Below are 23,805 nucleotides of genomic sequence, written 5' to 3' on the forward strand. Positions count from 1 at the left end.
GGCTGAATGGCCTACTTCTTTAGCCCATGCCTGCTCTTGCTGAAACCAGTTGAGCCAAAGCCTGGCTACTCTAACACTGGCCCACTGCAACAATGGCCAATCCACTTACATTGCTTTTCTATTTATTTGCTCAAATAAGACTCAGTTCTGATGAGACTTGCTGCTTTCAAATGACTCCCACCCTGCAAGTTGTCACTCTCTTGACAATATCAATTAAAATAATTTCACTATCTTAATTAAAAATATATAAATTCACTGAAACCTATTTTCTTCCTTGTAGACATTTCCTTCCATTGAAATTAATGCAGTTACTGCCCTGACACCAGGTCTAATTTATATGGGTTCAACAGCATCAAAGAGTTTCTTTGTTATTATATTCCTGACACTCGTAAGTGGACTGGTGTATAACTGCCATTCGTACTGGGTTAAATGATACCATGGATCTGCCACTGACATATACTAATTAGCTCCCACCATTTTTTCTGGGTTTGTGCCATTATAGAGGGGCATATTTTCATAAGCCTACTTATGTAGGGCAGTTCTGCAACCTGATATGGAATGCAAAGCAGAGTAGCATGCCAACATGATGTTATTCTTGTTAAAGAAAGTGAGTAAAATTTAGGCTATTGCACTCCTCAACCCACCTGAGACAATCTACAATACTTCTGGAGGAAATTTTAAATATTTGCTCATTATTATTGGTTTCAAAGCAGTTCCATGCCCCGGGCACTCCATATTGTGTACTTTAGGCGTGCACCAGCCTCTCTGCAGTCCTATTAACACTGGCCTTCTGAGTTCCAACCTCACATTACAGTCCACATCTCCTAGAGCTTCTTTATCTGTGTTGCCGCAAACTGCAGGCCTTCATGCTTAAGTTTTGTGCTCAAATGCCAATGACATGTTTCTACTTCCCCATCTATCGATTTATTAAATGATTAATTGATTGATAATAAGATTTGATAGCAAGACGGGCATTTATTGTCTATCCCCAATTACTCTTAGGAAGGTGATGAAGTGTCCCCTTTCTGTACTCTGTTGACCTTTGTGATAAAGATACACCAGCAAAGTGGTGGCAAAGAAGCTACAGGATTCAGACTGAGCCAGAACAAGCTGCTGGGTCCACATTTGGATCAAGGATATAATAGAATTTGGAGTCAAGGAGTTCTGCCAAAAAAAAAATATGAATAGGCAGTTTACTAGTGAGTAAGGACCACTTGATTTCCCTTTCGAGGTAGATCTTTGGAGCTTCTGCACTTGTGGCTGGTGATGTTTGCATATTCTTCAGCTTTTATTTAGGAAAGCCCTCATCTCATTCACTTTGTGAATTATTAAGGAAGCTCACCATGAACCTGTACAGCAGTACCTGGAATGAGGAGCCTCTGAAAGTTAATAACAAAGAGACCATGGCAACGATACCATTGGTTAAATCTAACTGGGGCTGATAAAAGCTTTTTTTCAGTAGAAGGGGGAGAAAGAACAGAAGCTGGTGATGTCTACCATGCCATTTTTCTTACTGCTTACTGAGTCTATGACAGGGAGTGATCCCATCACCCCTGTAGTGGCATAGGTTACTGACGGCAGCTTGCCTGAGTGCTCTGTCCTGGGCCAGTCTTTCAGGTTTTCCCAGGAGCAGCCCATCGTCGTGGTGTATCCTTCCTCTCCCAGTGATGATATCTTCAGAGCTTCCACTGGTGTTTTCGTTGCATTTGGATTTTACTGGATGAGGTTTCTAGCCCCATGCCCAATCCTCCTCCTTTCACAGACTGGCTCTGGACTCTCCATGATGGAGCTAGAACTACCCCATGCCACATTAGTTATTCCTTTTTCCTACTTTCTCCACACATTCCCATCATTCCCCCACCCCCACCCAAGATTTCACCCCACGGTAGATTGCAGAGGCTAATTAACCAGCCAACCTGCATTTGGGAAGAAACTGGAGCACGTGGGGAAAATGCCACGTGATTGATCACGGGGAAAAGTTACAAATTACACACAGCAGCATTGGCGATCAGGAATGAAGCTGGGTCATCCGATCTATGAGACAGCTAGCTCTACTAGCTGAGCTTTTGTGCTGCCGTGTTGCTAAAGGGTTAAAGGAATGTTTTGATAGCTCAAGTCTGGCAATAGGTAAAGGGTATGCATGTGATATCTGAGCTCAATGGCTGTTTCAAGTTTCTCTTTGAATTATAATTATTTGGATTTGGACATGGTAAGCACAATTGAAGATTGCAGTCAGCACAATAGATGAGAAACAACAGTAAAAAGATAACATGAAAGTAAAATGGGATAAAGACATAATATGGGATTAAAATATAATTTAAATACGATTGAAGAGAATACCCTGGAGAGCAAAACTAACAAGGCATTAGCATGCAAAGGAAGGATGATAAAGGTATGGAATGTTAGCTTCTCAGAATCTGAATCAGGTTTATTGTTACTGTCTAAAATAGTGTGAAATTTGTTGTTTTGTGGAAGCAGTATAATGCAAAAACATTAAACTACTATAAATTACAAAATACAGTCCAAATAAAGGAATAACAAGGTAATATTCCCGAGCCCTTCTGAAGCTTTGACGGTGGAGGGGAAGAAGCTGTTCCTAAATCACTGAGTGTGAGTCTGTACCTCTCCCCATTATAGTAACGGGAAAAGAGCTTGTCCTGGATGGTGAGGTTTCCTAGTGATGGATGCCACCTTCTCGAGGCACCATCCCTTGAAGGTGTGCCGGCTGGTGGGGACGGTCAGGCTCAGGATGGAGCTGGCTAAGAATGCAGCCTCTTGCAATCTGTGCATTGGAACCTAGATACTGTACCAGGTTGTGATGCATCCAGTCTTAATGCTCTCCACTGCACATCTATAGAAATGTACATAAATCTTGGGTGGCAAATCAAATCTCTTCAAACCCCTAACGAAGCAGAGTCTTGGGCGTGCCTTCTTTGTAATTACATTAATGTACTGGGCCCAGGATAGATCCTCTGAGACATTGACACCCCCCCCAGAACTTGAAACTTCTCACTCTTTTCACTACTGACCCTCTGTTGACAACTGGTGTATGTTGTCCTGTCTTGTCCTTTCTGAACTCCACAATCAATCCCTTGTTCTTGATGACGTTGAGTGCTAGGTTGTTGTTGCAACACCACTCAACCAGCCAGTCTAACTCATTCCCTTCTGCCACCCTGTCGCCATCTGATATTATCCCAACAGTGGAGTCATCTGCGAATTTATAAATGGCATTTGAGCTGTACTTAGTCAGACAGTCATGAGTGTAGAGAGAGCAGAGCAGTTGGCTAAGCACGTGTCTTTGGGATGTGCCTCTGGATTGCGGTTAGGAAGAGATACTACTGATCTGTACTGACTGCGGTCTCAACGAGGAGCTCAAAGATCCCATTGTAGAGGGAGGTACAGAGGCCCAGGTTTTGAATGTTGATGATTAATAGTTAGGGAATGATGGTATTGAACACTGAGCTGTAATCAATAAACAGTAGCCTGATGTATGCTTTGCTGTTGTCTAGGCACTGCAAGGCAGTCTGGATAGTCAGTTGGATTGCGTCCACTAAATACCCGTTGTGGCAGTAGGCAAATTCTAATGGGTCAAAGTCCTTGCTCAGGCAGCAGTTAATTCTGGCCATGAACAACCTCTGAAAGCACTTCATCACAGGAGATCTGAGTGCTATTGGGCAATAGTCATTAAGGCAGCTCATCCTGCTCTTCTTGGCACTGGTATGATAGTTGCACTTTTGATCACTTTGTGCAAAAATTGACTTTTTTGTTCTTTGGGTTCTTTCTTATAAAAATATGCGTAATCTACGTTTTTTATTCTTGAGAATGCTACTTATTAGATGCCATGTGTCTGTGATGATACTGCAAGTAAATTTTTCATTACACGTGTGCTGATATCTGCTTGTACATTTGACAATAAAACTCGAGTGGCTTTGCTCTGGAAATATGGGAATTGTAAAACAAGAACAATTCTTACAATTTTAGTTATTATTAAGTAAATAGTTATTTTCGGAAATTTGCTGAGTCATAGAGAGTTACTTCATAGAAAAAGCCCCTTCAGCGCCCCCCCCAAGTCTGCACTAATGATCAATCATCCATTTTCATTAATCCTACATTAATCTCTTTTTTATCCTTTCCACATTCTTATCATTTTCCTCTAGACTCTATCACTCACCTACAGACAAGATTTACTGTGGCCAGTTAGACTTCAAACTCGTGCATCTATAGGATGTGAGAGGAATCAGAGCCACCAGAGTAAACCCATACAGTTACAGGGAGAACGTGTAACTCCAGGCAATGGCGTCTGAGCTGAGAATTGAACATGGGTCACTGGTACTCTGAGGCAGCAGATCTATTAACCATTCCATTGTGCTACCCAAATTTGATAAATTCAAAGAGCACAGTTTAAAGTGGATGTATTATTTGTCAAAATGTGAAATGTTCTCAATGTAATTTCATTTTGAAATTGATTTTTACATTAGGTCTACTTAATTAGCCCAATTATTTTAGTCACCTATCATAATTTTTGGTATGAAATATAATTTAATGGATTTTATTTCAGCTCCAGGATATGATGGAGTCAGGAGAGCTAGAATATCCTGAAATATTGACAATCCCAGACAACAGCAGTCAGGCTAAGATCCAACTCAGACTACATCAAGAAAATCAAGCACATGTGTGTCATTTGTATAACTTGTCCGTCACATTAGCAATGGACATCATCTCTATTACACAGCATTCTGTAAGTTAAGTCTGAATTGCACAGTAGTCACTCTGTTTACTCAGATTTGGACATCCAATGCCAAGCTTGTTCATCTTTCTGATTTCCTTCGGCAGAAATTCATCCAGGCTTCAGTGGTCTCTCTTCAGCAACAGCTTGAAGATTTAGAAAGTGGCAGTGCCCTGTGGAGTACAAAGGCACACCAACAAGCAGAAGAACTGGAAGCAAACTTACACTACTGTACCACAAGGGAAGAAATAAGTGAGGTTAGTAAAATAAAAGATTTTTTTCAAATAATTCATTTCAATATTTCCATGAGGAAGGACTCTTTGGAAATTGTAACACCAAGTACATTTCAATTTCCATGTCAAATTTCAAGATTGCTACATTACTCTCAGTCAGTGCTTGCTGTTCCCCTGTTTACTTTTCTTCAGCTTACCATCAAGCTCTTCAAGATGACGAACTTGCTCTGGTATAATTGATATCTACTCAGCTTGTGACTACTGATGCACTTTTCAGATTTGAAATTGATGAATATATCTAAAGAAACCTCCAGCATCTCTATATTTGCAACAATGAGTTTGTCATTGCTAAAAATAAAGGTGTCTAAGAAATAAGTACCTTTAAATTCTAAACAATTGGTTCCCAGTCCACATTGTTGATTTCACCAATTTCTGGTATGTAAATTTATGTTATATTTATATATGGTTGCCATCTGTGTGTCACGAAGGGCAATAGGTGATGCTTATCGTCATCACAAGTTGGGCGGAAGGTATGGAGATCCTGAGATACCCAGTCGTCAAGATCCCCCTTGCAGCCTCATCAGTGTAGTCCAAAGGAATGCTTATAAAGCAATACGTTCGACATTAGCTTGGCTGCAGGAGCTGCCAGAAGGATGTTCAATGACGACCAGCCGCCTTAAGGGCTCCACTCCAGATTTGCTGTCTGGGTTGACTCCCATAACCCGAGGCTGCCCACGAGGCATTGGGGCTATTTACCCATAGCTGGTGATCTGGTTCACGAGCACCAGGGTGTCTCCTCCCACCGGTGGGCCCATGTGCTACTTGTGCAGGGACCAGAGCTCCTCCCTGTCCTCTGCAGTTTAGCCTGAGTCCAAAAGGAGCTCAGTTTCCAAGTGTCACTGCGAGGAGGCATTACATATGGCTTGCTATTGGAGAGGCTATGTACTGGCAGAGAGAGATTTACACATTCAGCTCTCCTTTTCACAGGACTGCTAGCCAGCGGTGGAAGCTGAAAGTGAGAGGGACAAGCACTACCCACTACACTACCACACTAGACATGTCACAACAACCGTTTTGACACCACTATTTATATGTAACCTATAGAAAAATAGTGGGCTGCTGGGTAGTGCAGCTTGCTGGGCCGGAAGGGCTGTTTCTGCGCTGTATCTCTAAATAAACTTTTAAAAATTAAAGATGAGTTCATAAGACCATAAGATATAGGAGCAGAAGTAGGCCATTCGGCCCATCGAGTCTGCTCCACCATTCCATCATGGGCTGATCCAATTCTTCCAGTCATCCCCACTCCCCTGCCCTCTCCCCATATCCATTGATGCCCTGGCTAATCAGGAAACTATCCATCTCTGCCTTAAATGCACCCAATGACTTGGCCTCCACAGTTTCTCGTGGCAACAAATTCCACAAATTTACCACCCTCTGACTAAAGTAAGTTCTCCGCATCTCTGTTCTAAATGGATGTTCTTCAATCCTGAAGTCGTGCCCTCTTGATCTGGACTCCCCTACCATGGGAAATAACTTTGCCATATCTAATCCGTTCAGGCCTTTTAACTTTTGGAATGTTTCTGTGACATCCCCCCCTCATTCTCCTGAACTCCAGGGAATACAGCCCAAGAGCTGCCAGACATTCCTCATAGAGCAACCCTTTCATTCCTTGAATCATTCTTGTGAATCTTCTCTGAACTCTCTCCAGTGTCAGTATATCCTTTCTAAAATAAGAAGCCCAAAACTGCACACAATAGTGGTCTCACGAGTGACTTATAGAGCCTCGATATCACATCCCTGCTCTTATATTCTATACTTCTCAAAATGAATGCCAACATTGCATTTGCCTTCTTCACCACTGTCTCAACCTGGAGGTCAACCTTTAGAGTATCGTGCACAAGGACTCCCAAGTACCTTTGTATCTCTGCATTTTGAATTCTCTCCCTATCTAAATAATAGTCTGCCTGTTTATTTCTTCCAACAAAGTACATGACCATACACTTTCCAATATTGTATTTCATTTGCCACTTCTTTGCCCATTCCCCTAAACTATCTAAGTCTCTCTGCAGGCTCTCTGTTTCCTCAACACTACCTGCTCCTCCGCCTATCTTTTTATTTCAGCAAATTTAGCCACAAATCCATTAATCCCATGGTCCAAATCATCGACATACATCATAAAAAGCAGCAATCCCAATACCGACCCCTTTGGAACTCCATTGGCAGCGGGGAACTCCATTGGTAACTGGCAGCCAGCCAGAATAGGATCCCTTTATTCCCACTCTCTGTTTACTACCGACCAGCCAATGCTCCAACCATGCTAGTAACTTCCCTGTAATTCCATGGACTCTTATCTTGCTAAGCAGCCTCATGTGCGGAACCTTGTCAAAGGCCTTCTGAAAATCCAAGTACACCACGTCTACTGCATCTCCTTTGTCTACCCTGCTTGTAATTTCCTCAAAAAATTGCAGTAGGTTAGTCAGGCAGGATTTTACTTTCAGGAACCATGCTGGCTTTGGCCTTTCTTGTCATGTGCCTACAGGTATCCCGTAATCTCATCCCTAACAATCGTTTCCACCAACTTCCCAACCACTGATGTCAGGCTAACAGGTCTATAGTTTCCTTTCTGCTGCTTCCCACCCTTCTTAAATAGCAGAGTAACATTTACAATTTCCCAGTCATCCGGTACAATGCCAGAACCTATCGATTCTTGAAAGATCATTGTTAATGCCTCCACAATCTCTCCAGCTACTTCCTTCAGAACCTGAGGGTGCATTCCATCAGGTCCAGGAGATTTATCAACCCTCAGACCATTAGCTTCCTGAGCACCTTCTCAGTTGTAATTTTCACTGCATATACTTCACTTCCCTGACGCTCTTGAATGTCCAGTATACTGCAGATATCTTCCACTGTGAAGACTTATGCAAAATATGCATTCAGTTCCTCTGCCATCTCTGCGTCTCTCATTATAATGTTTCCAGCGCCATTTTCTATTGCAGTGGTCCCCAACCACCGGGCCACAGACCGGTACCGGGCCGCAAAGCATGTGCTACCGGGCCACAAGGAAATGATATGATTTGGCGATATGAAATGATATGAATCAGCTGCACCTTTCCTCATTCCCTGTCACGCACTGTTAAACTTGAACGCACGCGAGGTCATCAGTGACCCAAGATGTGCAAAGGAATGGGTCCGTGACCCACTTGTGAATGTCCCTGGTGAATCATCCTTGTCTGTGCGGGAAAAAGATCAACTCCTTGAGCTTGCAGATGACGGTGGGCTGAAAAGTATGTTTGACATAACATCTCTGCCGGCATTCTGGATCAAAGTCAAGGCTGAATATCCTGAGATAGCCACGAAAGCACTGAAAACGTTGCTTCCATTTCCAACATCATATCGCTGCGAAGCGGAGTTTTCTGCAATGAAAACTAAATTGCGGAATAGACTGGACATAAGGAACCCCCTTCGAGTATCGCTGTCTCCCATCACCCCTCGATAGGACCGTCTTGTTGCAGGAAAACAAACCCAGGGCGCCCACTGATTTAGCAATGTTGGTGTGTTGCAATGATTTTACATGTTCATATGAGGAAAAGATGCGCTGTGTGTTTAATATTAAATTCGTTAGATAAACTCTTTTAGAAACAAAATTGAGTGTATTAGCCACTTATAGGTGACTTATCACCTATATTCCGGTTGTGATTAACACCACCGCCCCCCCACCCCCCACCACCATCCGGTCCAATCTGCAAGAATATTGTCAATATTAAACCAGTTGGTGGTGCAAAAAAGGTTGGGGACCCCTGTTCGATTGGTCCTATATCTACCCTCAACTATCTTTTACCCTTTATATACTTAAAAAAAGCTTTTAGTATCTTCTTTGATATTAGTCGCCAGCTTCCTTTCATAATTCATTTTTTCCTTCCTAATGACCTTCTTAGTTTCCTTCTGCAAGTTTTAAAAGCTTCCCAATCCTCTATCTTTCCACTAGCTTTGGCTTCCTTGTATGCCCTCTCTTTAGCTTTTACTTTGGATCTGACTTCACTTGTCAGCCCCGGCAGTGTCCTTGCACTCGAAAATTTCTTCTTATTTGGAATATATCTGTCCTGCACTTCCCTCAGTTTTTGCAGAAACTCCAGCCATTGCTGCTCTGCTGTCCTTCCTGCTAGTGTCCCTTTCCAGTCAAGTTTGGCCAGTTCCCCTGTCATGCCATTGTAATTTCCTTTGTTCCACTTGTGATGTGATATTACGTTTCCTTTGCTTGTGAATTATTAAGCATGCAGTAAAATGTTATCATACTATTTCTATCAGACACAGAAAATGCAGTTTAATCGCATTTTGTTAGTTTGCTGTTAAGTGACTGGTCTTACTTTCACTGGTATTTCTCCCTCTTAGCTGGTAGAATGAATTGGATAACTTTCCAATCTAAGGGAATTTTTCCTGAATCAACAGAACTCTGGTGGTTTCCTCTTAGGGAATCTGCAGTGCTTTTACCTAACTGGGAATACAGATACAAATTTCCCTAAAAGTGGCATCACAGGCAGATAGGGTCGTAAAGAGAGCTTTTGGTACATTGGCCTTTATAAATCAAAGTATTGAGTATAAGAGTTGGAATGTTATGATGAGGTTGTATAAGGCATTGGTGAGGCCAAGTTTGGAGTATTGTGCAGTTTTGGTCACCAAATTACAGGAAGGATATAAATAAGGTTGAAAGAGTGCAGAGAGGTTTACAAGGATGTTGCCGGGATTTGAGAAACTCAGTTACAGAGAAAGGTTGAATAGGTTAGGACTTTATTCCCTGGAGCGTAGAAGAATGAGGGGAGATTTGATAGAGGTATATAAGATTATGATGGGTATAGATAGAGTGAATGCAAGCAGGCTTTTTCCACTGAGGCAAGGGGAGAAAAAAACCAAAGGACCTGAATTAAGGGTGAAGGGGGAAAAGTTTAAAGGGAACATTAGGGGGGGCTTCTTCACACAGAGAGTGGTGGGAGTGTGGAATGAGCTGCCAGATGAAGTGGTAAATGCGGGATCACTTTTAACAGTTAAGAAAAACTTGGACAGGTACATGGATGAGAGATGTATGAAGAGATATGGTCCAGGTGCAGGTCAGTGGGACTAGGCAGAAAAATGGTTTGGCTCAGCTAAGAAGGGCCAAGAGGCCTGTTTCTGTGCTGTAATGTTCTATGGTTCTATGGTTCTATGTGCAATTATAGTAATTTATAATAAATATTATATACAACAGCCTGTTCCACCTATGACTTAATGGGAGTCGACAGCACAAATAATATCTCTTCCTCAAAGACAATTCATAGAGGTTCACTTTAGTATGCATGCTTAGCCCACTGCTCTGTTCTCTTCACACCCATAACCAGGTGGCCAAGCACAGCTCAAATGCCATCTATAAATTCACAGCTGGCATCATTATTGTTCGCAAAATCTCAGATTGCAATGAGGAGTTGGACATAGATGAGCTGGCTGAGTGGTTCAAATGGTTTAAATAGTTCGATTTCATATCAGAGAATGGATACAGTATACAATCTGAAACTCTTACTCTTCACAGAGACATCCATGAAGACATCTCAAAGAATGAATGATAGTAACATCAGAGCTCCCTCCCCCACACACAAGCAGCAGTAGAAGGGGAGAGAGAGAGAGAGAGAGAGAGAGAGAGAGAGAGAGAGAGAAAGAAGAGAGAAATGCCAGGCTGCACAAGCAGTCACTGTTTGCAGTTTAGGTCATGGACTCTGACAGAACTCCAGCCACCTTGAAAAGAAAAGAAATACATGAAAAAAGATATGCTGTTTTGTAGGCAAACTGGAGGAAGTCTACAAAAACTGCTGGCGACATCTTTGAGGTATCATAAAACAACTTTGGACTCAATGTCAGCAATACCAAGGAGTTGACTGTGGACTTCAGGAAGGGAAAGTCAGGAGAAAATGCATCTGTTCTCATTGAGGGGTCAACAGTGGAAAGGATGAGCAGATTCAAGTTCTTGAATTTCAGCATCTTGGAGGATCTATTCTGGGCTCAACATATTGAGGAGACTTGGTATGTCATCAAAAACTCGTGCAACTTTTTCCAGATGTACAGTACAGTGGAGAGCATTCAGACTGGTTGCATTGCAGCCTGGTATGGAGTCTGGACAGGATTGCAAGAGTCTGCAAAGGGTTATGGACTTAGCAACTCCATCACGGGCACAACCTCCTCACAATGAAAGACATCTTCAAGAGGCAGAGGCTCAGGAAGCCAGCATCCATCACTAGGGACCTCACAGTTCATGACATACCCTCTTCTTATTATTGCCATCAGGAAGGAAGTATAACACAACAATTCAGAAACAGCTTCTTCCCCTGTATCATCATATTTCTCAATGGTCCATGAACGTGACCTCATTATTCCTTATTTTGCACTATTTATTTAATTTGTAATCTATAGTAATCTTATATCTTTTTACTGTACTGCTGCCGCACAACAACAAATTCCATGTCATATAAGACAGTGGCAATAAACCTGATTCTGATTCATACTAAGTTAGTCTGGTGCAAGTTCCGTGACCCTTTGATTTCAATGAGAATCACAGGAATATGGATGAGGAGGCAAAAGAGAGGGAAACCTCTGTTTTAAAAAATAGATTTTGCTTTAGTTTCTACTTTTTCAGTATTTGTAGGGGTTGTTTGTGCATGTAATTAACTTTTATTTTTAAGTATAAACCTATAAGCTCCACACAGGTGGTCAGAATTGGACTAGGAGTGTGAAACAGCAGCATTACCTGCGGTACCGTTGATTTGTCTCTAAAGATGAACCTCTATCCTACTCTTCGTGTTCAGTTTTGTCTTTATTTTTGTAGGTGTATGCAAGCAGAATTCTTAATTATTACAACATGGAGGGCCAATAGGACAATGTCATGAGTTCCCTTCCCTGCCCTCTTTCTTTACATGCAACCCTGCAATTTATGCCCCTAGCTTCCCTTTGATTTGTTCTGATATTTACATGTACTAAAGGAGGATTTACAATAGCTAATTAGCCCAGGGCTCCCCAACCTTTTTTGCACTGCGGACCGGTTTAATATTGACAATATTCTTGCGGAGCGGCCGACCGGTGGGGGAGGAGGGGTAGGGTTGCCAACAGACAAGAGTAGAGCCAAATACGTTGTTTACCCAAAAGACTACAATGGCCATGAAGCCTTGCGCGGGCACCAATGTGCATGCGCGTCATGACCAGCTGCGCACCCCCCCCCCCGAAACAAATCCTTTTTGGCGATTCTGTTCGTGGGGGTGGGTGTTAATCACTACCGGAATATAGGTGATAAGTGGGTAATACACTCAATTTTGTTTCTAAAAGGGTTTATCTAACAAATTTAATATTAAACACAGAGCGCATATTTTCCTCGCACGGATATAATGATAAGTCAATTATCAGGGGAGCTTGAAGTAAATGTTGAACGAACTTCCAGTAGAAGTGGCAGAAGCAGGTTCGATATGATCATTTAAAGAAAAATTGGATAGGTATATGGACGGGAAAGTAATGGAGGGTTATGGGCTGAGTGCAGGTCGGTGGGACTAGGTGAGAGTAGCGTTCGGCACAGACTAGAAGGGCCGAGATGGCCTATTTCCGTGCTGTAATTGTTATATGGTTATATAAGTAAGTCAATAGCATCATAACATTTTAAGCAACGTTTGGATATTAAACACACAGCACATATTTTCCCCGTATGAATATATAAAATCATTGCAACACACCAATATCGTTGACTCAGTGGAAGCCCTGGGCTTTTCCTGAAACAAGACAGTCCTATCGAGGGGTGATGGGAGACAGCGATACTCGAAGGGGGTTCCTTATGTCCAGTCTATTCCACAGTTTAGTTTTCGTTGCATTCATTGCAGAAAACTCCGCTTCGCAGAAAAATGTTGGAAATGGAAGCAACGTTTTCAATGCTTTCGTGGCTATCTCAGGATATTTAGCCTTGACTTTGATCCAAAATGCTGACAGAGATGTTATGTCAAACGTACTTTTCAGCCCGTCGTCACTTGCAAGCTTGAGGAGTTGATCGCCTTCCTGCCCTGACATGGATGACGCGTGGGTCATGACTTCGCAGGCGTAATGGCTGATCAGTGGCCATGACAGGGAATGAGGAAAGGTGCAGCTGACTCATATCGCCAAATCATATTGCTTCCTCACGGCCCGGTAGCGCATGCTCTGCGGCCCGGTGGTTGGGGACCACTGAATTAGCCTACCAGTGCATCTTTCGATGCAGATGGAAAAAGAACAACCTGGTGGAAATCAGGGGAGAATGGTAATGAGGAAAATGTGTCTATTCCACATAGATAGCATCTGTGATCAGGATTGAATCCTGGTCCCTGTATCTGGAAGGCTGTTGGGCCACTGGGCCACAATTTCTACATTTCCTATAGTATAAAGTGTGACTTACATAACTATCTAACATGGATATCCTCCTTGTTGTTAAGTGTTAACTATCGACTCTTGGCGACCCTATGGATAGTTGCCCTAAATGAGCTTCAACCCTCACAAAGGCGAGTCATTGTTGATAACGTTGCATTCACAACTGTCCTTATTGTGTCCATCCATCTGATTGGCAGCCTTCCTCTCTTCCATTCTCCTTCCTTCTTGCCGAGCATGATATCCTTTCCCAGGAAGCTGTTTCTTTGCATGACGTGCCCAAAGAACAAAAGGCTGAGTCTTGTCAAGTCTCTCCAGAGAGAGACTTGGTTTGATATTGTTGAAGACCTATGAGAGGTCCATGAGATGTGTAGTATTTTGTCCAGCACCACAGTTCAAAGGTGTTGATACGCTTCCTATCCTTCTTTACCATCCAACTTTCACATCCGTATAATATCGATGATAACACCATCACCTGCAATAGTGGAATCATAGTATGTAGAGATAGATTCCTGTTCCCGAGGATCTTCTCTAAATCCTTCATGGCTGCTCTGCCAAGGGCAATTCTTAATTGGATTTCTTGACTGCTTGCCACTTCAGAGTTAATCATTGATTCTAGCAAGCTGAAACTGTCAACCAGTTCAATTTCCTCTCCACTGAGATTGAAATTGGTTGTGCTGCCTGTAGTCATAATCTTAGTCTTCTTCAGATTAAGATGCAGACCTATCTTGAGGCTATGTTCCTTGATGTTGGTTAGCAGCTGCTTCAGGTCTTCTTCATTTTCAGCCAGTATTGTCGTGTCATCAGCATGATGAAGGTTATTGATGGTTCTGCCACCAAATCTCACCCCTTGATTCTCCTCGTATACTCCTCCTTCTCTGAAGATTAATTAGGTGTGTAAATTAAATAGGCAGGGGTAGAGAATACAGCCGTGTCATGCCCTTTTATGGATGCTGAACCATTTTGTTTTTCCTGTTCCCATTTGAACTGCTACTTCTTGATTGATATAAAGATTGCGCATAAGGATGATCAAATGTTCCGGTACGGCCAGGTGTCTTAATGTGATCCATAGTTTGTCATGATCGACACAGTGGAAGGCCTTGCTGTGGTCAATAAAACACATATAGATGTCCTTCTGGTATTCTGTATTCTCCTCACCTGTAAAATAAACTGAAAAAGTAAAGCAAATATTTATACTCCAATGTGATTATATTCAAAAATCTCATAATAATCTGGCTTTTGGTTCTTAAATAACTGTGGAATAGAGGAGATTTTTTTTAACTGGCTTATCAGGTAGCAAGTTCCTTCAATCTGGACTGGGCTAATTTCTCAGATTAATAGAGAATATTTAAGATTTTTGGCTTTGACAGCATCCTCAAGTTTCATTTTGTAACTTTAAGATTTGTAAAATTGAGCCTTTAAGTGCGGGGTATCTGATGTGCAGAAATGTACAAAGGGCTGCTGGAAGGGTGCAGCAGCTTGTATTTTTGGTTAATTACACCCAATTCAAAATGCAGGTAACATATTGTGTGCCTACTGGTTGGCAAAATGCAGGTAACATATTGTGTGCCTACTGGTTGGCAAAAAGCAGGTAACATACTATGTGCCTATTGGTTGGCAAAATGCAGGTAACATATTGTGTGCCACTTGGTTGGCAAAATGCAGGTAACATACTGTGTGCCTATTGGTTACCAAAATGCAGGTAACATACTGTGTGCCTATTGGTTAGCAAAATGCAGGTAACATTTTGTGTGCCACTTGATTGGCAAAATGCAGGTAACAGATTGTGTGCCTATTGGTTGGCAAATGGAGGTAACATATTGTGTGCCATTTGGTTGGCAAAATGCAGGTAACATACTGTGTGCCTATTGGTTGCCAAAATGCAGGTAACATATTGTGTGCCTATTGGTTGGCAATATGCAGGCAAGCCTGTTATTCACCAGTCACAGAAGCGATTATGTTCAGATGCAAAATAAAGCATACAGAGACAGCACCTGCTCCTGTTCTGTCATGCTCTATGACTCTATAAGAGATGTTCTCAATAATGAGATATGAAGCAGGAAATACTTATGCTTAATTTATGTTTAAATTCTTTGACTGTGACATATATTGAAGGTCAAAGAACGTAACACAATATTATTTTGTCCACAAAATCTGGCTGATTTGTATTTCTTAATTTGAAATCTAAACACTTGTGTTGGTAGTTCAGGACTATGACAACGGTATTAAAAAGCTGAATGTTAGAAAAGCTTTATAAATGTTATTTAAACCACATGGGGTGGAGGTTTAAGCAAATGGTGGCAAAGGCTCTATCGATGCAACAGCTGTGATATGACAATTATGCTTAGGAACAGACACTTCCAGAATGAAGGTAAAATTGAACCAACAAACATAACCTATTGCACTAGTCATCAGAAAATATTCCATATAGAGAGAATATTGGCCTAACTTGGACACTTAGTTGGTAGAATTCCTGTGAAATAAAAACTGAAGCCATCTCAGAGACTGCATTACAAGTGGTGTCAGTATCATGGGATTTAAAAGAAGCTGGTGACTTTAAACCTATAAAAAGATGTGGTGTTGGGTCATCGAGAACAGCTGTCTCTCTTTGACATGAGTCTGAATTATAATGGTGTGATTTTCGTGCTAATGAATATGTATTTCTAGAGATGTATTTCAGTATTGAAAGTCAAACCTTAAACAAGAAATAATATCAATAATGAATTAAACTACCCATTTTCTGGAGAACTAAATTTTAAGTTTAATTCAGTAATACACATATCGACATAAATATAAACTATAGTTTATATTGAGCACAGTAACATTGAGGCTGTTTCCTCACTTCACTGAATTCCTTGTGTGAAATTAATAACCACAAGGAAAGGGAAGACAATTGCATGTCCTGCATCTTCCGATAGGGAAATAATTATCTCTGCATTTTATTCTCTCATCATTGAACAGGGTACCCACTAATATCTAGGTATTAGAATATTGCTTGTCTGGAGAAACCATTGGATAGAAGGGGAGACATTAGCTGGTGGATAATCTGTATACAAGAAAATGCAAGGGTTGTCAATTTACCTTCTATTAATTTAAAAGATATCTTTGAAAATACTATTCAAATCAATTACTTTTTTCAAATTCGTGGATAGAATTGTTGAACAATAATATCACAAAATCATCCATTTATCTTAATGGCCTTTTCCCAGTCATGGGTTAGGATAATTTCAAACAAGTGTGGTCAGTACTTTTACACCATCCTCCCACATGGAGAGTCAGAAATTACTCAGGTCCATTTAATTTGGTTCTGCAATCATCATATCTCAGAACAAAGAGGCCAAGATCATCTACAAAATTGCATCAGGGTACAGTTATGTCCTCTGGTGCTAGCAAAAGGAGCCAATCTCCAGAGAAATCATTTCAGGCTGTAGGATGATGCCTTCAGATACATTCCAATTTAGGGATGAGTCAAATCATTCAAATTGAAGTGGGATGCAATCATTGGGATAGTTGTTGAGAAAAATATTTCTGTTCCTTTGATTATTCCTTGCATTTATTAAAGAACCTTAATCAAATAGGCTGCCTGAAATATGATGTTGCCAAATTTGTTATTAGAACCAAAGCCTGCAAAGATCAGGAACAAGCTATCCTACTACTCTGAGTGGTTTGCACTTATTTTACCTATAAAAGAGAAACAACATATGCTTTCTACCCCAATATGATGATGAAGTATTTTCCATTGTGGCAAAGGTTTAAATGACTGATTAAAAATTCCTGAAATACATGCGGTTTTCTCCACCCTTTAATGCATTATAACTTTTCCTTGCAGAGCAGGAAAATATCTTCCAACCGTCGTGATGCAATGATTGATTTGATTATTTTACAACAGCTGACATTGGCACTCGTTGGTATAGAGTAGCAAATTTCCTTGCCTGTGACCTAGGCCACTGCATTTGGTTCCTAGGCTGGAAATGAGCTGACAGTGCTTCTGTCATACCCTGTGCCTCTGTCAATCCATTTCAAAGGAAGGCTCACAAAGCCGTAAATGTTCTTACAAAGTTCATAGATAGATGACGGTAAATTGAATAAACTTCTGCACTGCATTGAAAACTAAGGCCACAATATTTATTGTTGGTACCATTAAATGCTTTATTTGTCCTATGACAAAGCATTGTTCTTCCAATTAAGTAATCAATGAAGCTGCCTATTAAATTAGCTGACTTCTTTCTGACTGCAGTTATCATTTATATACTTATCATTCCCCTGAAGGTATCAAGGATATTCAGATGTGATTCTTTAAAATTATACTTTAGAGTCAAGATGATAAGTAAATAATCTTGTCAAAATATTTATTTGAAGTTAAGAGAATCCTATAAAGACCTCAAGAGGAAGTTTAACAACTTGAAATTCAATCATCTGAAAAAAAAAGAAAAATTTTGCAATCTGAAGGTCTCCAGGACTCAAGTCCAGCAAGTTGAAATGTACATTGAAAGAATTAAGGTAAAACAGTATACCTACTTTCAATGACCGAACATAATCATTTGGTGCAACTGCACCCTCTGATTGTTGTACATGTACATTAGCTGATATCTATATTTTTCTGTATTAAGAACTTCAAAAAGAAAATGCTTCAGTGTGCGACAAAAGTCAATAAAGCTCTTGAAATATGCACGAACAAAGCAGAAGTAAATTCACTTGAAGAATCCCTGAATGAATTACAGAGGGATTTTAATGAACTTAACAAGACAGTGGAGGAATACAAACAAAACATGGACATGACTGTACATTTACAAAAGGCAATGGAAGAGGTAGGCAATGTATTTGAATGTACTCAATAAATTTAACTATAGTATGTTCCTTACATCTAATTTTTGCTTGTGTAACTAATTGCAAGTGAAAAACATGTACATACATTTGAAATGACCTTTGGCTGTTTCAATAGTCCTGGCATAGATGGAACACATTATTTAGTCATAGTCATACTTTATTGATCCCGAGGGAAATTGGTTTTCGTTATAGTTGCACCATAAGTAATAAAATAGTAATAAAACCATAAATAGTTAAATAGTAATATGTAAATTATGCCAGGAAATACGTCCAGAACCAGCCTATTGGCTCAGGGTGTCTGACCCTCCAATGGAGGAGTTGTAAAGTTTGATGGCCACAGGCAGGAATGACTTCCTATGACGCTCTGTGTTGCATCTCGATGGAATGAGTCTCTGGCTGAATGTATTCCTTTGCCCAACCAGTACATTATGTAGTGGATAGGAGACATTGTCCAAGATGGCATGCAACTTGGACAGCATCCTCTTTTCAGACACCACCGTCACAGAGTCCAGTTCCATCCCCCCAACATCACTGGCCATTTAGGTGTGGAAATAATACTATTATTTCATTTTCACAAATATGGGAAAGGGATTAAACAGCCATTGCAGAGTACACCTGTGCTAACACCCTCAACAACAGGTATACAGTACCACTTTAGATGCTGTTGGGGATGGGGGTTGAGGAATTACCTAGCAGAGGAAAGTCATGGCGGTCAGGTCTCTGGCACTGAGTCTGGCTCTGTGATTCAGAAGGGAAGGGGCCAGAAGAAGTGAGCTGTGGTGATAGGGGATTATTAGTTGGGGGAACAGAAAGGAGGTTCTGTGGACTAGAAGGAGTTTCCTGAGTGGTATGTTGCCTCCTGGGTACCAGGGGACAGAATATCTTGGATCAAGCCCTCAGCATTCTTAAGTGGGAGGGTGAACAGCCAGAGGTTGTGGTCCATGTAGGTATCAATGAAAAAGGTAGGAAGAGTGATAAGATTCTGCAAAGTGAGTTCAGCGAGTTAGGTGCTAAGCTAAAGTGCAGGACCTTCCAGGGTTTGATCTCAGGATTGCTACCTGTGCCACGTGCTAGTGAGGCCAGAAATAGGAAGATTATACAGTTTAACAAGTGGTGAAGGAGGTCGTGTAGGAGATAGGGCATAAGACTTTTGGATCAATGGGCTCTCTTTCAGGGAAGGTGGGACGGTTTGCACCTGATCTGGAGGGGGTCTAATATCCCAGCAGGAAGGTTTACTAGAGCTACACGAGGGTGGGGGTTTAAACCAGAGTTGCAGGGGTATGGGAACCAGAAGCCTAGAACAAGCTAGTGGAGAGCTTGTGGAGACAGATGTTGTTATGACCTCAAACAAAGTCAGAAATCAAAACTCAAAACTAGTGTTCCGAGCTGCATATGTTTCAATGCAAGAAGTATCGTAGGAAAGGCATATGAGTTCAGGGTGTGGATTAACACCTGGAATTATGATATTGCAGCCATTAGTGAAATTTGGTTGCAGGAGGGGCAGGGCTGGCAGCATGAGGGATTGAAGGAGGAAGGGTGGTGTTACTAGTCAAGGAAAATGTCATGGCAGTGCTCAGCCAGGGTAGACTGGGGGACTCATCTAGTGAGGCATTATGGGTGGAACTGAGCAATACAAAAGTTAGACCACGTTAATGGAGCTATATTACAGACAACCCAGCAGTCTGTGGGATTTAGAGGCACGGATTCAGAGAGATCGCAGACCGTTGTAAGAAACATAAGGTTGTTATAGTAGGTGATTTTAACTCTCCACAGATTGACTGGGACTCCCATACTGTAAAAGGACAAGATGGAATCAAGTTTGTCAAATGTGTTCGGGGAAATATTCTTGATCAGTACATAGAAGTTCCAATGGGAGAGTGTGCAATACTTGATCTCCTATTAGGGAATGAGACAAGGCAGGTGATAGTAGATTGTGTAGGAGAACACTTTGCATCTAGTGATCACAATGCCATTAGTTTTTAAAGTAAATACACAAAAAGGTAAGTCTGGTCCATGGACTGAGATTCTAAAGTGGAGAAAGGCCAGTTTTGATGGTACCAGAAAGGATCTAGCAAGTGTGGATTGGGACAGGTTGTTTTCTGGCAAAGGTGTATTAAGTAAGTGGAAGGCCTTCAAAAGAGAAATTTTGAGAGTACAAAGCTTGTGTGGGCCCATCAGATAAAGATAACAGGTGAAGGGAACCTTGGTTTTCAAGAGATATTGAGACTCCAGTTAAGAAAAAAAGGAGGTGCATTGCAGGTATAGGCGGGTAGGAACAAATGAGGTGCATAAAGCATATTATAAGAAATGCAAAAGAACACTGAAGAAAGAAACCAGGAGGGCTAAAAGAAGGCTTGAGGTTGCCTCAGCAGACAAGGTTGATGGAGAATCCTAAGGGATTTTATATATATGTTAAGAGCAAAAGGATAGCAAAGGATGCAATTGATCCTCTGGGGGATCAGAGTGGTAATCCATGCATGGGGTCAAAAGAGATGGGGGAGATCTTAAATGCATTTTCTGCATCTGTATTTACTCAGGAGAAGGAAACAGAGCCAACATCGTGGACTTTATACATATTACTGAGGAGGAGGTGTCTGCTGTCTTGAGGCAAATTAGGCTGTATAAATCCCCAGGGCCTGACAAGGTGTGAAATACAATGTTGGGAAATGCATAGTCATGCACTTTGGTAGTAGAAATAAGTGTACAGAATACTTTCTAAATGGGGAGAAAATCCAAGAGTCTGAGGTGCAGAGGAACTTGAGCATCCTTGTGCAGAACACCCTGAAGGTTAACTTGCAGGCTGAGTCGGTGGTGAGGAAGGCAAATGCCATGTTAGCATTCATTTCGAGAGGGCTAGAATACAAGAGCAAGGATGTGATGCTGAGGGTTTATAAGACACCGGTGAGGCCTCACCTTGAGTATTGTGAACAGTTTTGGGCCCCTCATCTTAGAAAAGATGTGCTGGCATTGGAGAGGGTCCAGAGGAGGTTCTCAAGGATGATTCCAGGAATGAAAGGGCTATCATATGAGGAACATTTGATAGCTCTAGGTCTGTACTCGCTGGAATTCAGAAGGATGAGGGGGGATCGCATTGAAACATTTTGAATGTTAAAAGGCCTGGACATAGTAGATGTGGAAAGGATGTTTCCCATGGTGGGAGAGTTTAGGACAAGAGGGCACAGCCTCAGGATAGAGGAGCGCCCTTTCAAAACAGAGATGCAGAGAAATTTCTTTAGCCAAACGGTGGTGAACTTGTGGAATTTGTTGCCACATGCAGCTGTGGAGGCCAGGTCGTTGGGTGTATTTAAGGCAGAGATTGATAGGTTCTTGATTGGACATGGCATCAAATGTTATAGGGAGAAGGCCGGGAACTGGGGTTGAGGAGGAGATGGAAAAAAAGGATCAGCCATGATTGAATGGTGGAGCAGACTCAATGGGCCAGGTGGCCTAATTTTGCTCCTACGTCTTATGGTCTTATGGTCTTGGATCCTGCAGGAGGCAAGTGCAGAAATTGCTGGGGCTCTAGCAGAGATATTTAAATCATCCTTAGGGACAGGTGAGGTACTAGAGGATTGGAGCATAGCCAATTTTATTCTCCTGTTTAAGAAAAGTTCTAAAAATAAACCAGGAAATTATAGGCCAGTGAGCCTGACATCAGTGGTGGGAAAGTTATTAGAACATTTTCTAAGGGACAGGATATATGAGTATTTGAATTGACATGGAGTGATTAAGGATGGTCAGCATGGCTTCAAGCATGGTAGGTCGTGTCTAACCAATCTTATAGAGTTTTTTGAGGAAGTTATCAGCAAAGTTCATGAAGCCAAGGCAGTGGTTATTGTCTAAATGGACTTCAAGGCATTTGGCAAGGTCCTGTATGGGAGGTTGGTCAATAATGTTCCGTTGCTAGGCTTTCAAGATGAGAGTAAATTGGATGAGACATTAGTTTTGTGGGAAAAGCCAGAGAGTAGATGGTAGCCTCTGTGACTGGAGGCCAGTGACTGGTGGAATGCCTCAGGGGTCAGTGCTGGGTCTGTTGTTTATCATCTATTCCAACGATCTAGATGATAATGTGGTTAACTGGATCAGCAAATTTCTGGATGACAGCAAGATTGGTAGTGGAGTGGACAGTGAGGAGGATATCATGGTTTGCAGCGAGACCTGGACCAGCTGGAAATATGGGCTGAAAACTAGTAGATTGAATTTAATGGAGGCAAGTGAGAGGAGTAGCACTTCGGTAAGACCAATTAAGGTAGGTCAGTGAATGGTAGGGCACTGAGGAGTGTGGTAGACCAAGGGATCTGCGAATACAGGTCCATAATTCATTGAAATTGGTGGCACAGTTTGATAGGGTTGTAAAGAAAGTTTTTGACACGTAGGCCATCATAAATCAAAGTACTGAGTACAGAAGATGTCATGTTATGTTGAAGTTGTATAAGACTACTGTAACTTGGAGTAGTGTGTGCAGTTTTGATCACCTACCTACAGGAAAGATGTAAATAAGGTCGAAAGAGTACAGAGAAAATTTACAAGGATGTTGCTGGGTCTGGAGGACCTGGGTTACAAGGAAAGATTGAATAGGTTAGGACTTTATTCCTTTGGAATGTAAAAGATCAAGGAGAGATTGATAGGAGGTTTCAAAATTATGAGGGGCATAGATGGGGTAAATGCAAGCAGGCTTTTTGCACTGAGGTTGGGTGGGACTACAACCGGATATCGTGGAGGACTGTGAAAGGTGAAATGCTTAAGGGGAACATGAGGGAAAACTTCTTTACTCAGAGGGTTGTAAGACTGTGCAACAAGCTGCCAGCACAAGTGGTGCATGAGAGATCAATGTCAACGTTTAAGAGAAGTTTGGATAGATACGTGGATGATAGGGGTGTGGAGGGCTATGGTTCAGGTGCAGGTCAATAGGAGCAGGCAGTTTAAATGGCTCGGCATGGACTAGATAGGCTGAAGGGCCTGTTTCTGTGCCATACTTTTATATGACTCTATATGTATACGTATTATGTATGGAAAAACACAGGATTTTGATATTTACAATCTCCATTTCAGAGTCAGTTCTGGTGTGAAGACACGAGTGGTACAGTATTTAGAGTTGGAAAGTATTCTTCCGAGTGCAAGACGAAGGAAGCAGTGGCAATTCTCTACAAGCAGTTTGAGAAGTTTGTATGGCCTACTGTACCACAACAGGAGGAGAGGATCCAACAAATCACAGATATGGCAAAACGGCTATATGGTTAGAGCTAATAGTTACTGCATTTCTTTTTTTATTGCACTCACTAAGCTGTGTAATGCTACTGCAGGGAGGGTGCCCTAACTCCTCCTGTCATCTTTGCAATATCAAGGTATACAAATTAGTATTAAATGGTTGGATGCAATGTAAATTTTCCTTCACTCTGCCCCGTCAGTACTCATATACTCACTGTGCCTCAAGGGTGCCCTGATCTCACCTGCAGAAAGAACAACTTGTGGTCCTTCTATCTATTTATTCACATGACGCTTATGGAATCTCTAGGCAAGAATACTAACTGGTATATATAGTTATGTTGATGTACAAAACTGAGAGTGAACTGCCAAAGTAAATTCTGTGAGTTTAGGAAATCATCATCTAAAGAGGGACTAAAG

General features: G+C 41.5%; 1 protein-coding gene across 6 annotated transcripts in view; it reads left to right on the forward strand.

Annotated features, from left to right (window-relative positions):
- Window positions 1-23,805, forward strand: part of ccdc141 (coiled-coil domain containing 141) — a 160,406-nt gene that overhangs the window by 95,992 nt on the left and 40,609 nt on the right. For all 6 annotated transcript variants that reach the window (XR_010018443.1, XM_063052079.1, XM_063052080.1 and 3 more), the window contains exons 16-20: window positions 4,559-4,738; window positions 4,834-4,983; window positions 17,713-17,853; window positions 17,964-18,161; window positions 23,233-23,416. Coding sequence is in view for 5 of the 6 variants with exons in the window: in XM_063052079.1 (XP_062908149.1) it covers window positions 4,559-4,738; window positions 4,834-4,983; window positions 17,713-17,853; window positions 17,964-18,161; window positions 23,233-23,416 (853 nt within the window). In the remaining variant the exon portion in view is untranslated. The remainder of the gene's footprint in view (window positions 1-4,558; window positions 4,739-4,833; window positions 4,984-17,712; window positions 17,854-17,963; window positions 18,162-23,232; window positions 23,417-23,805) is intronic.

This window comes from Mobula hypostoma, chromosome 6 (genome assembly GCF_963921235.1).
Source record: "Mobula hypostoma chromosome 6, sMobHyp1.1, whole genome shotgun sequence".
NCBI lineage: Eukaryota > Metazoa > Chordata > Chondrichthyes > Myliobatiformes > Myliobatidae > Mobula > Mobula hypostoma.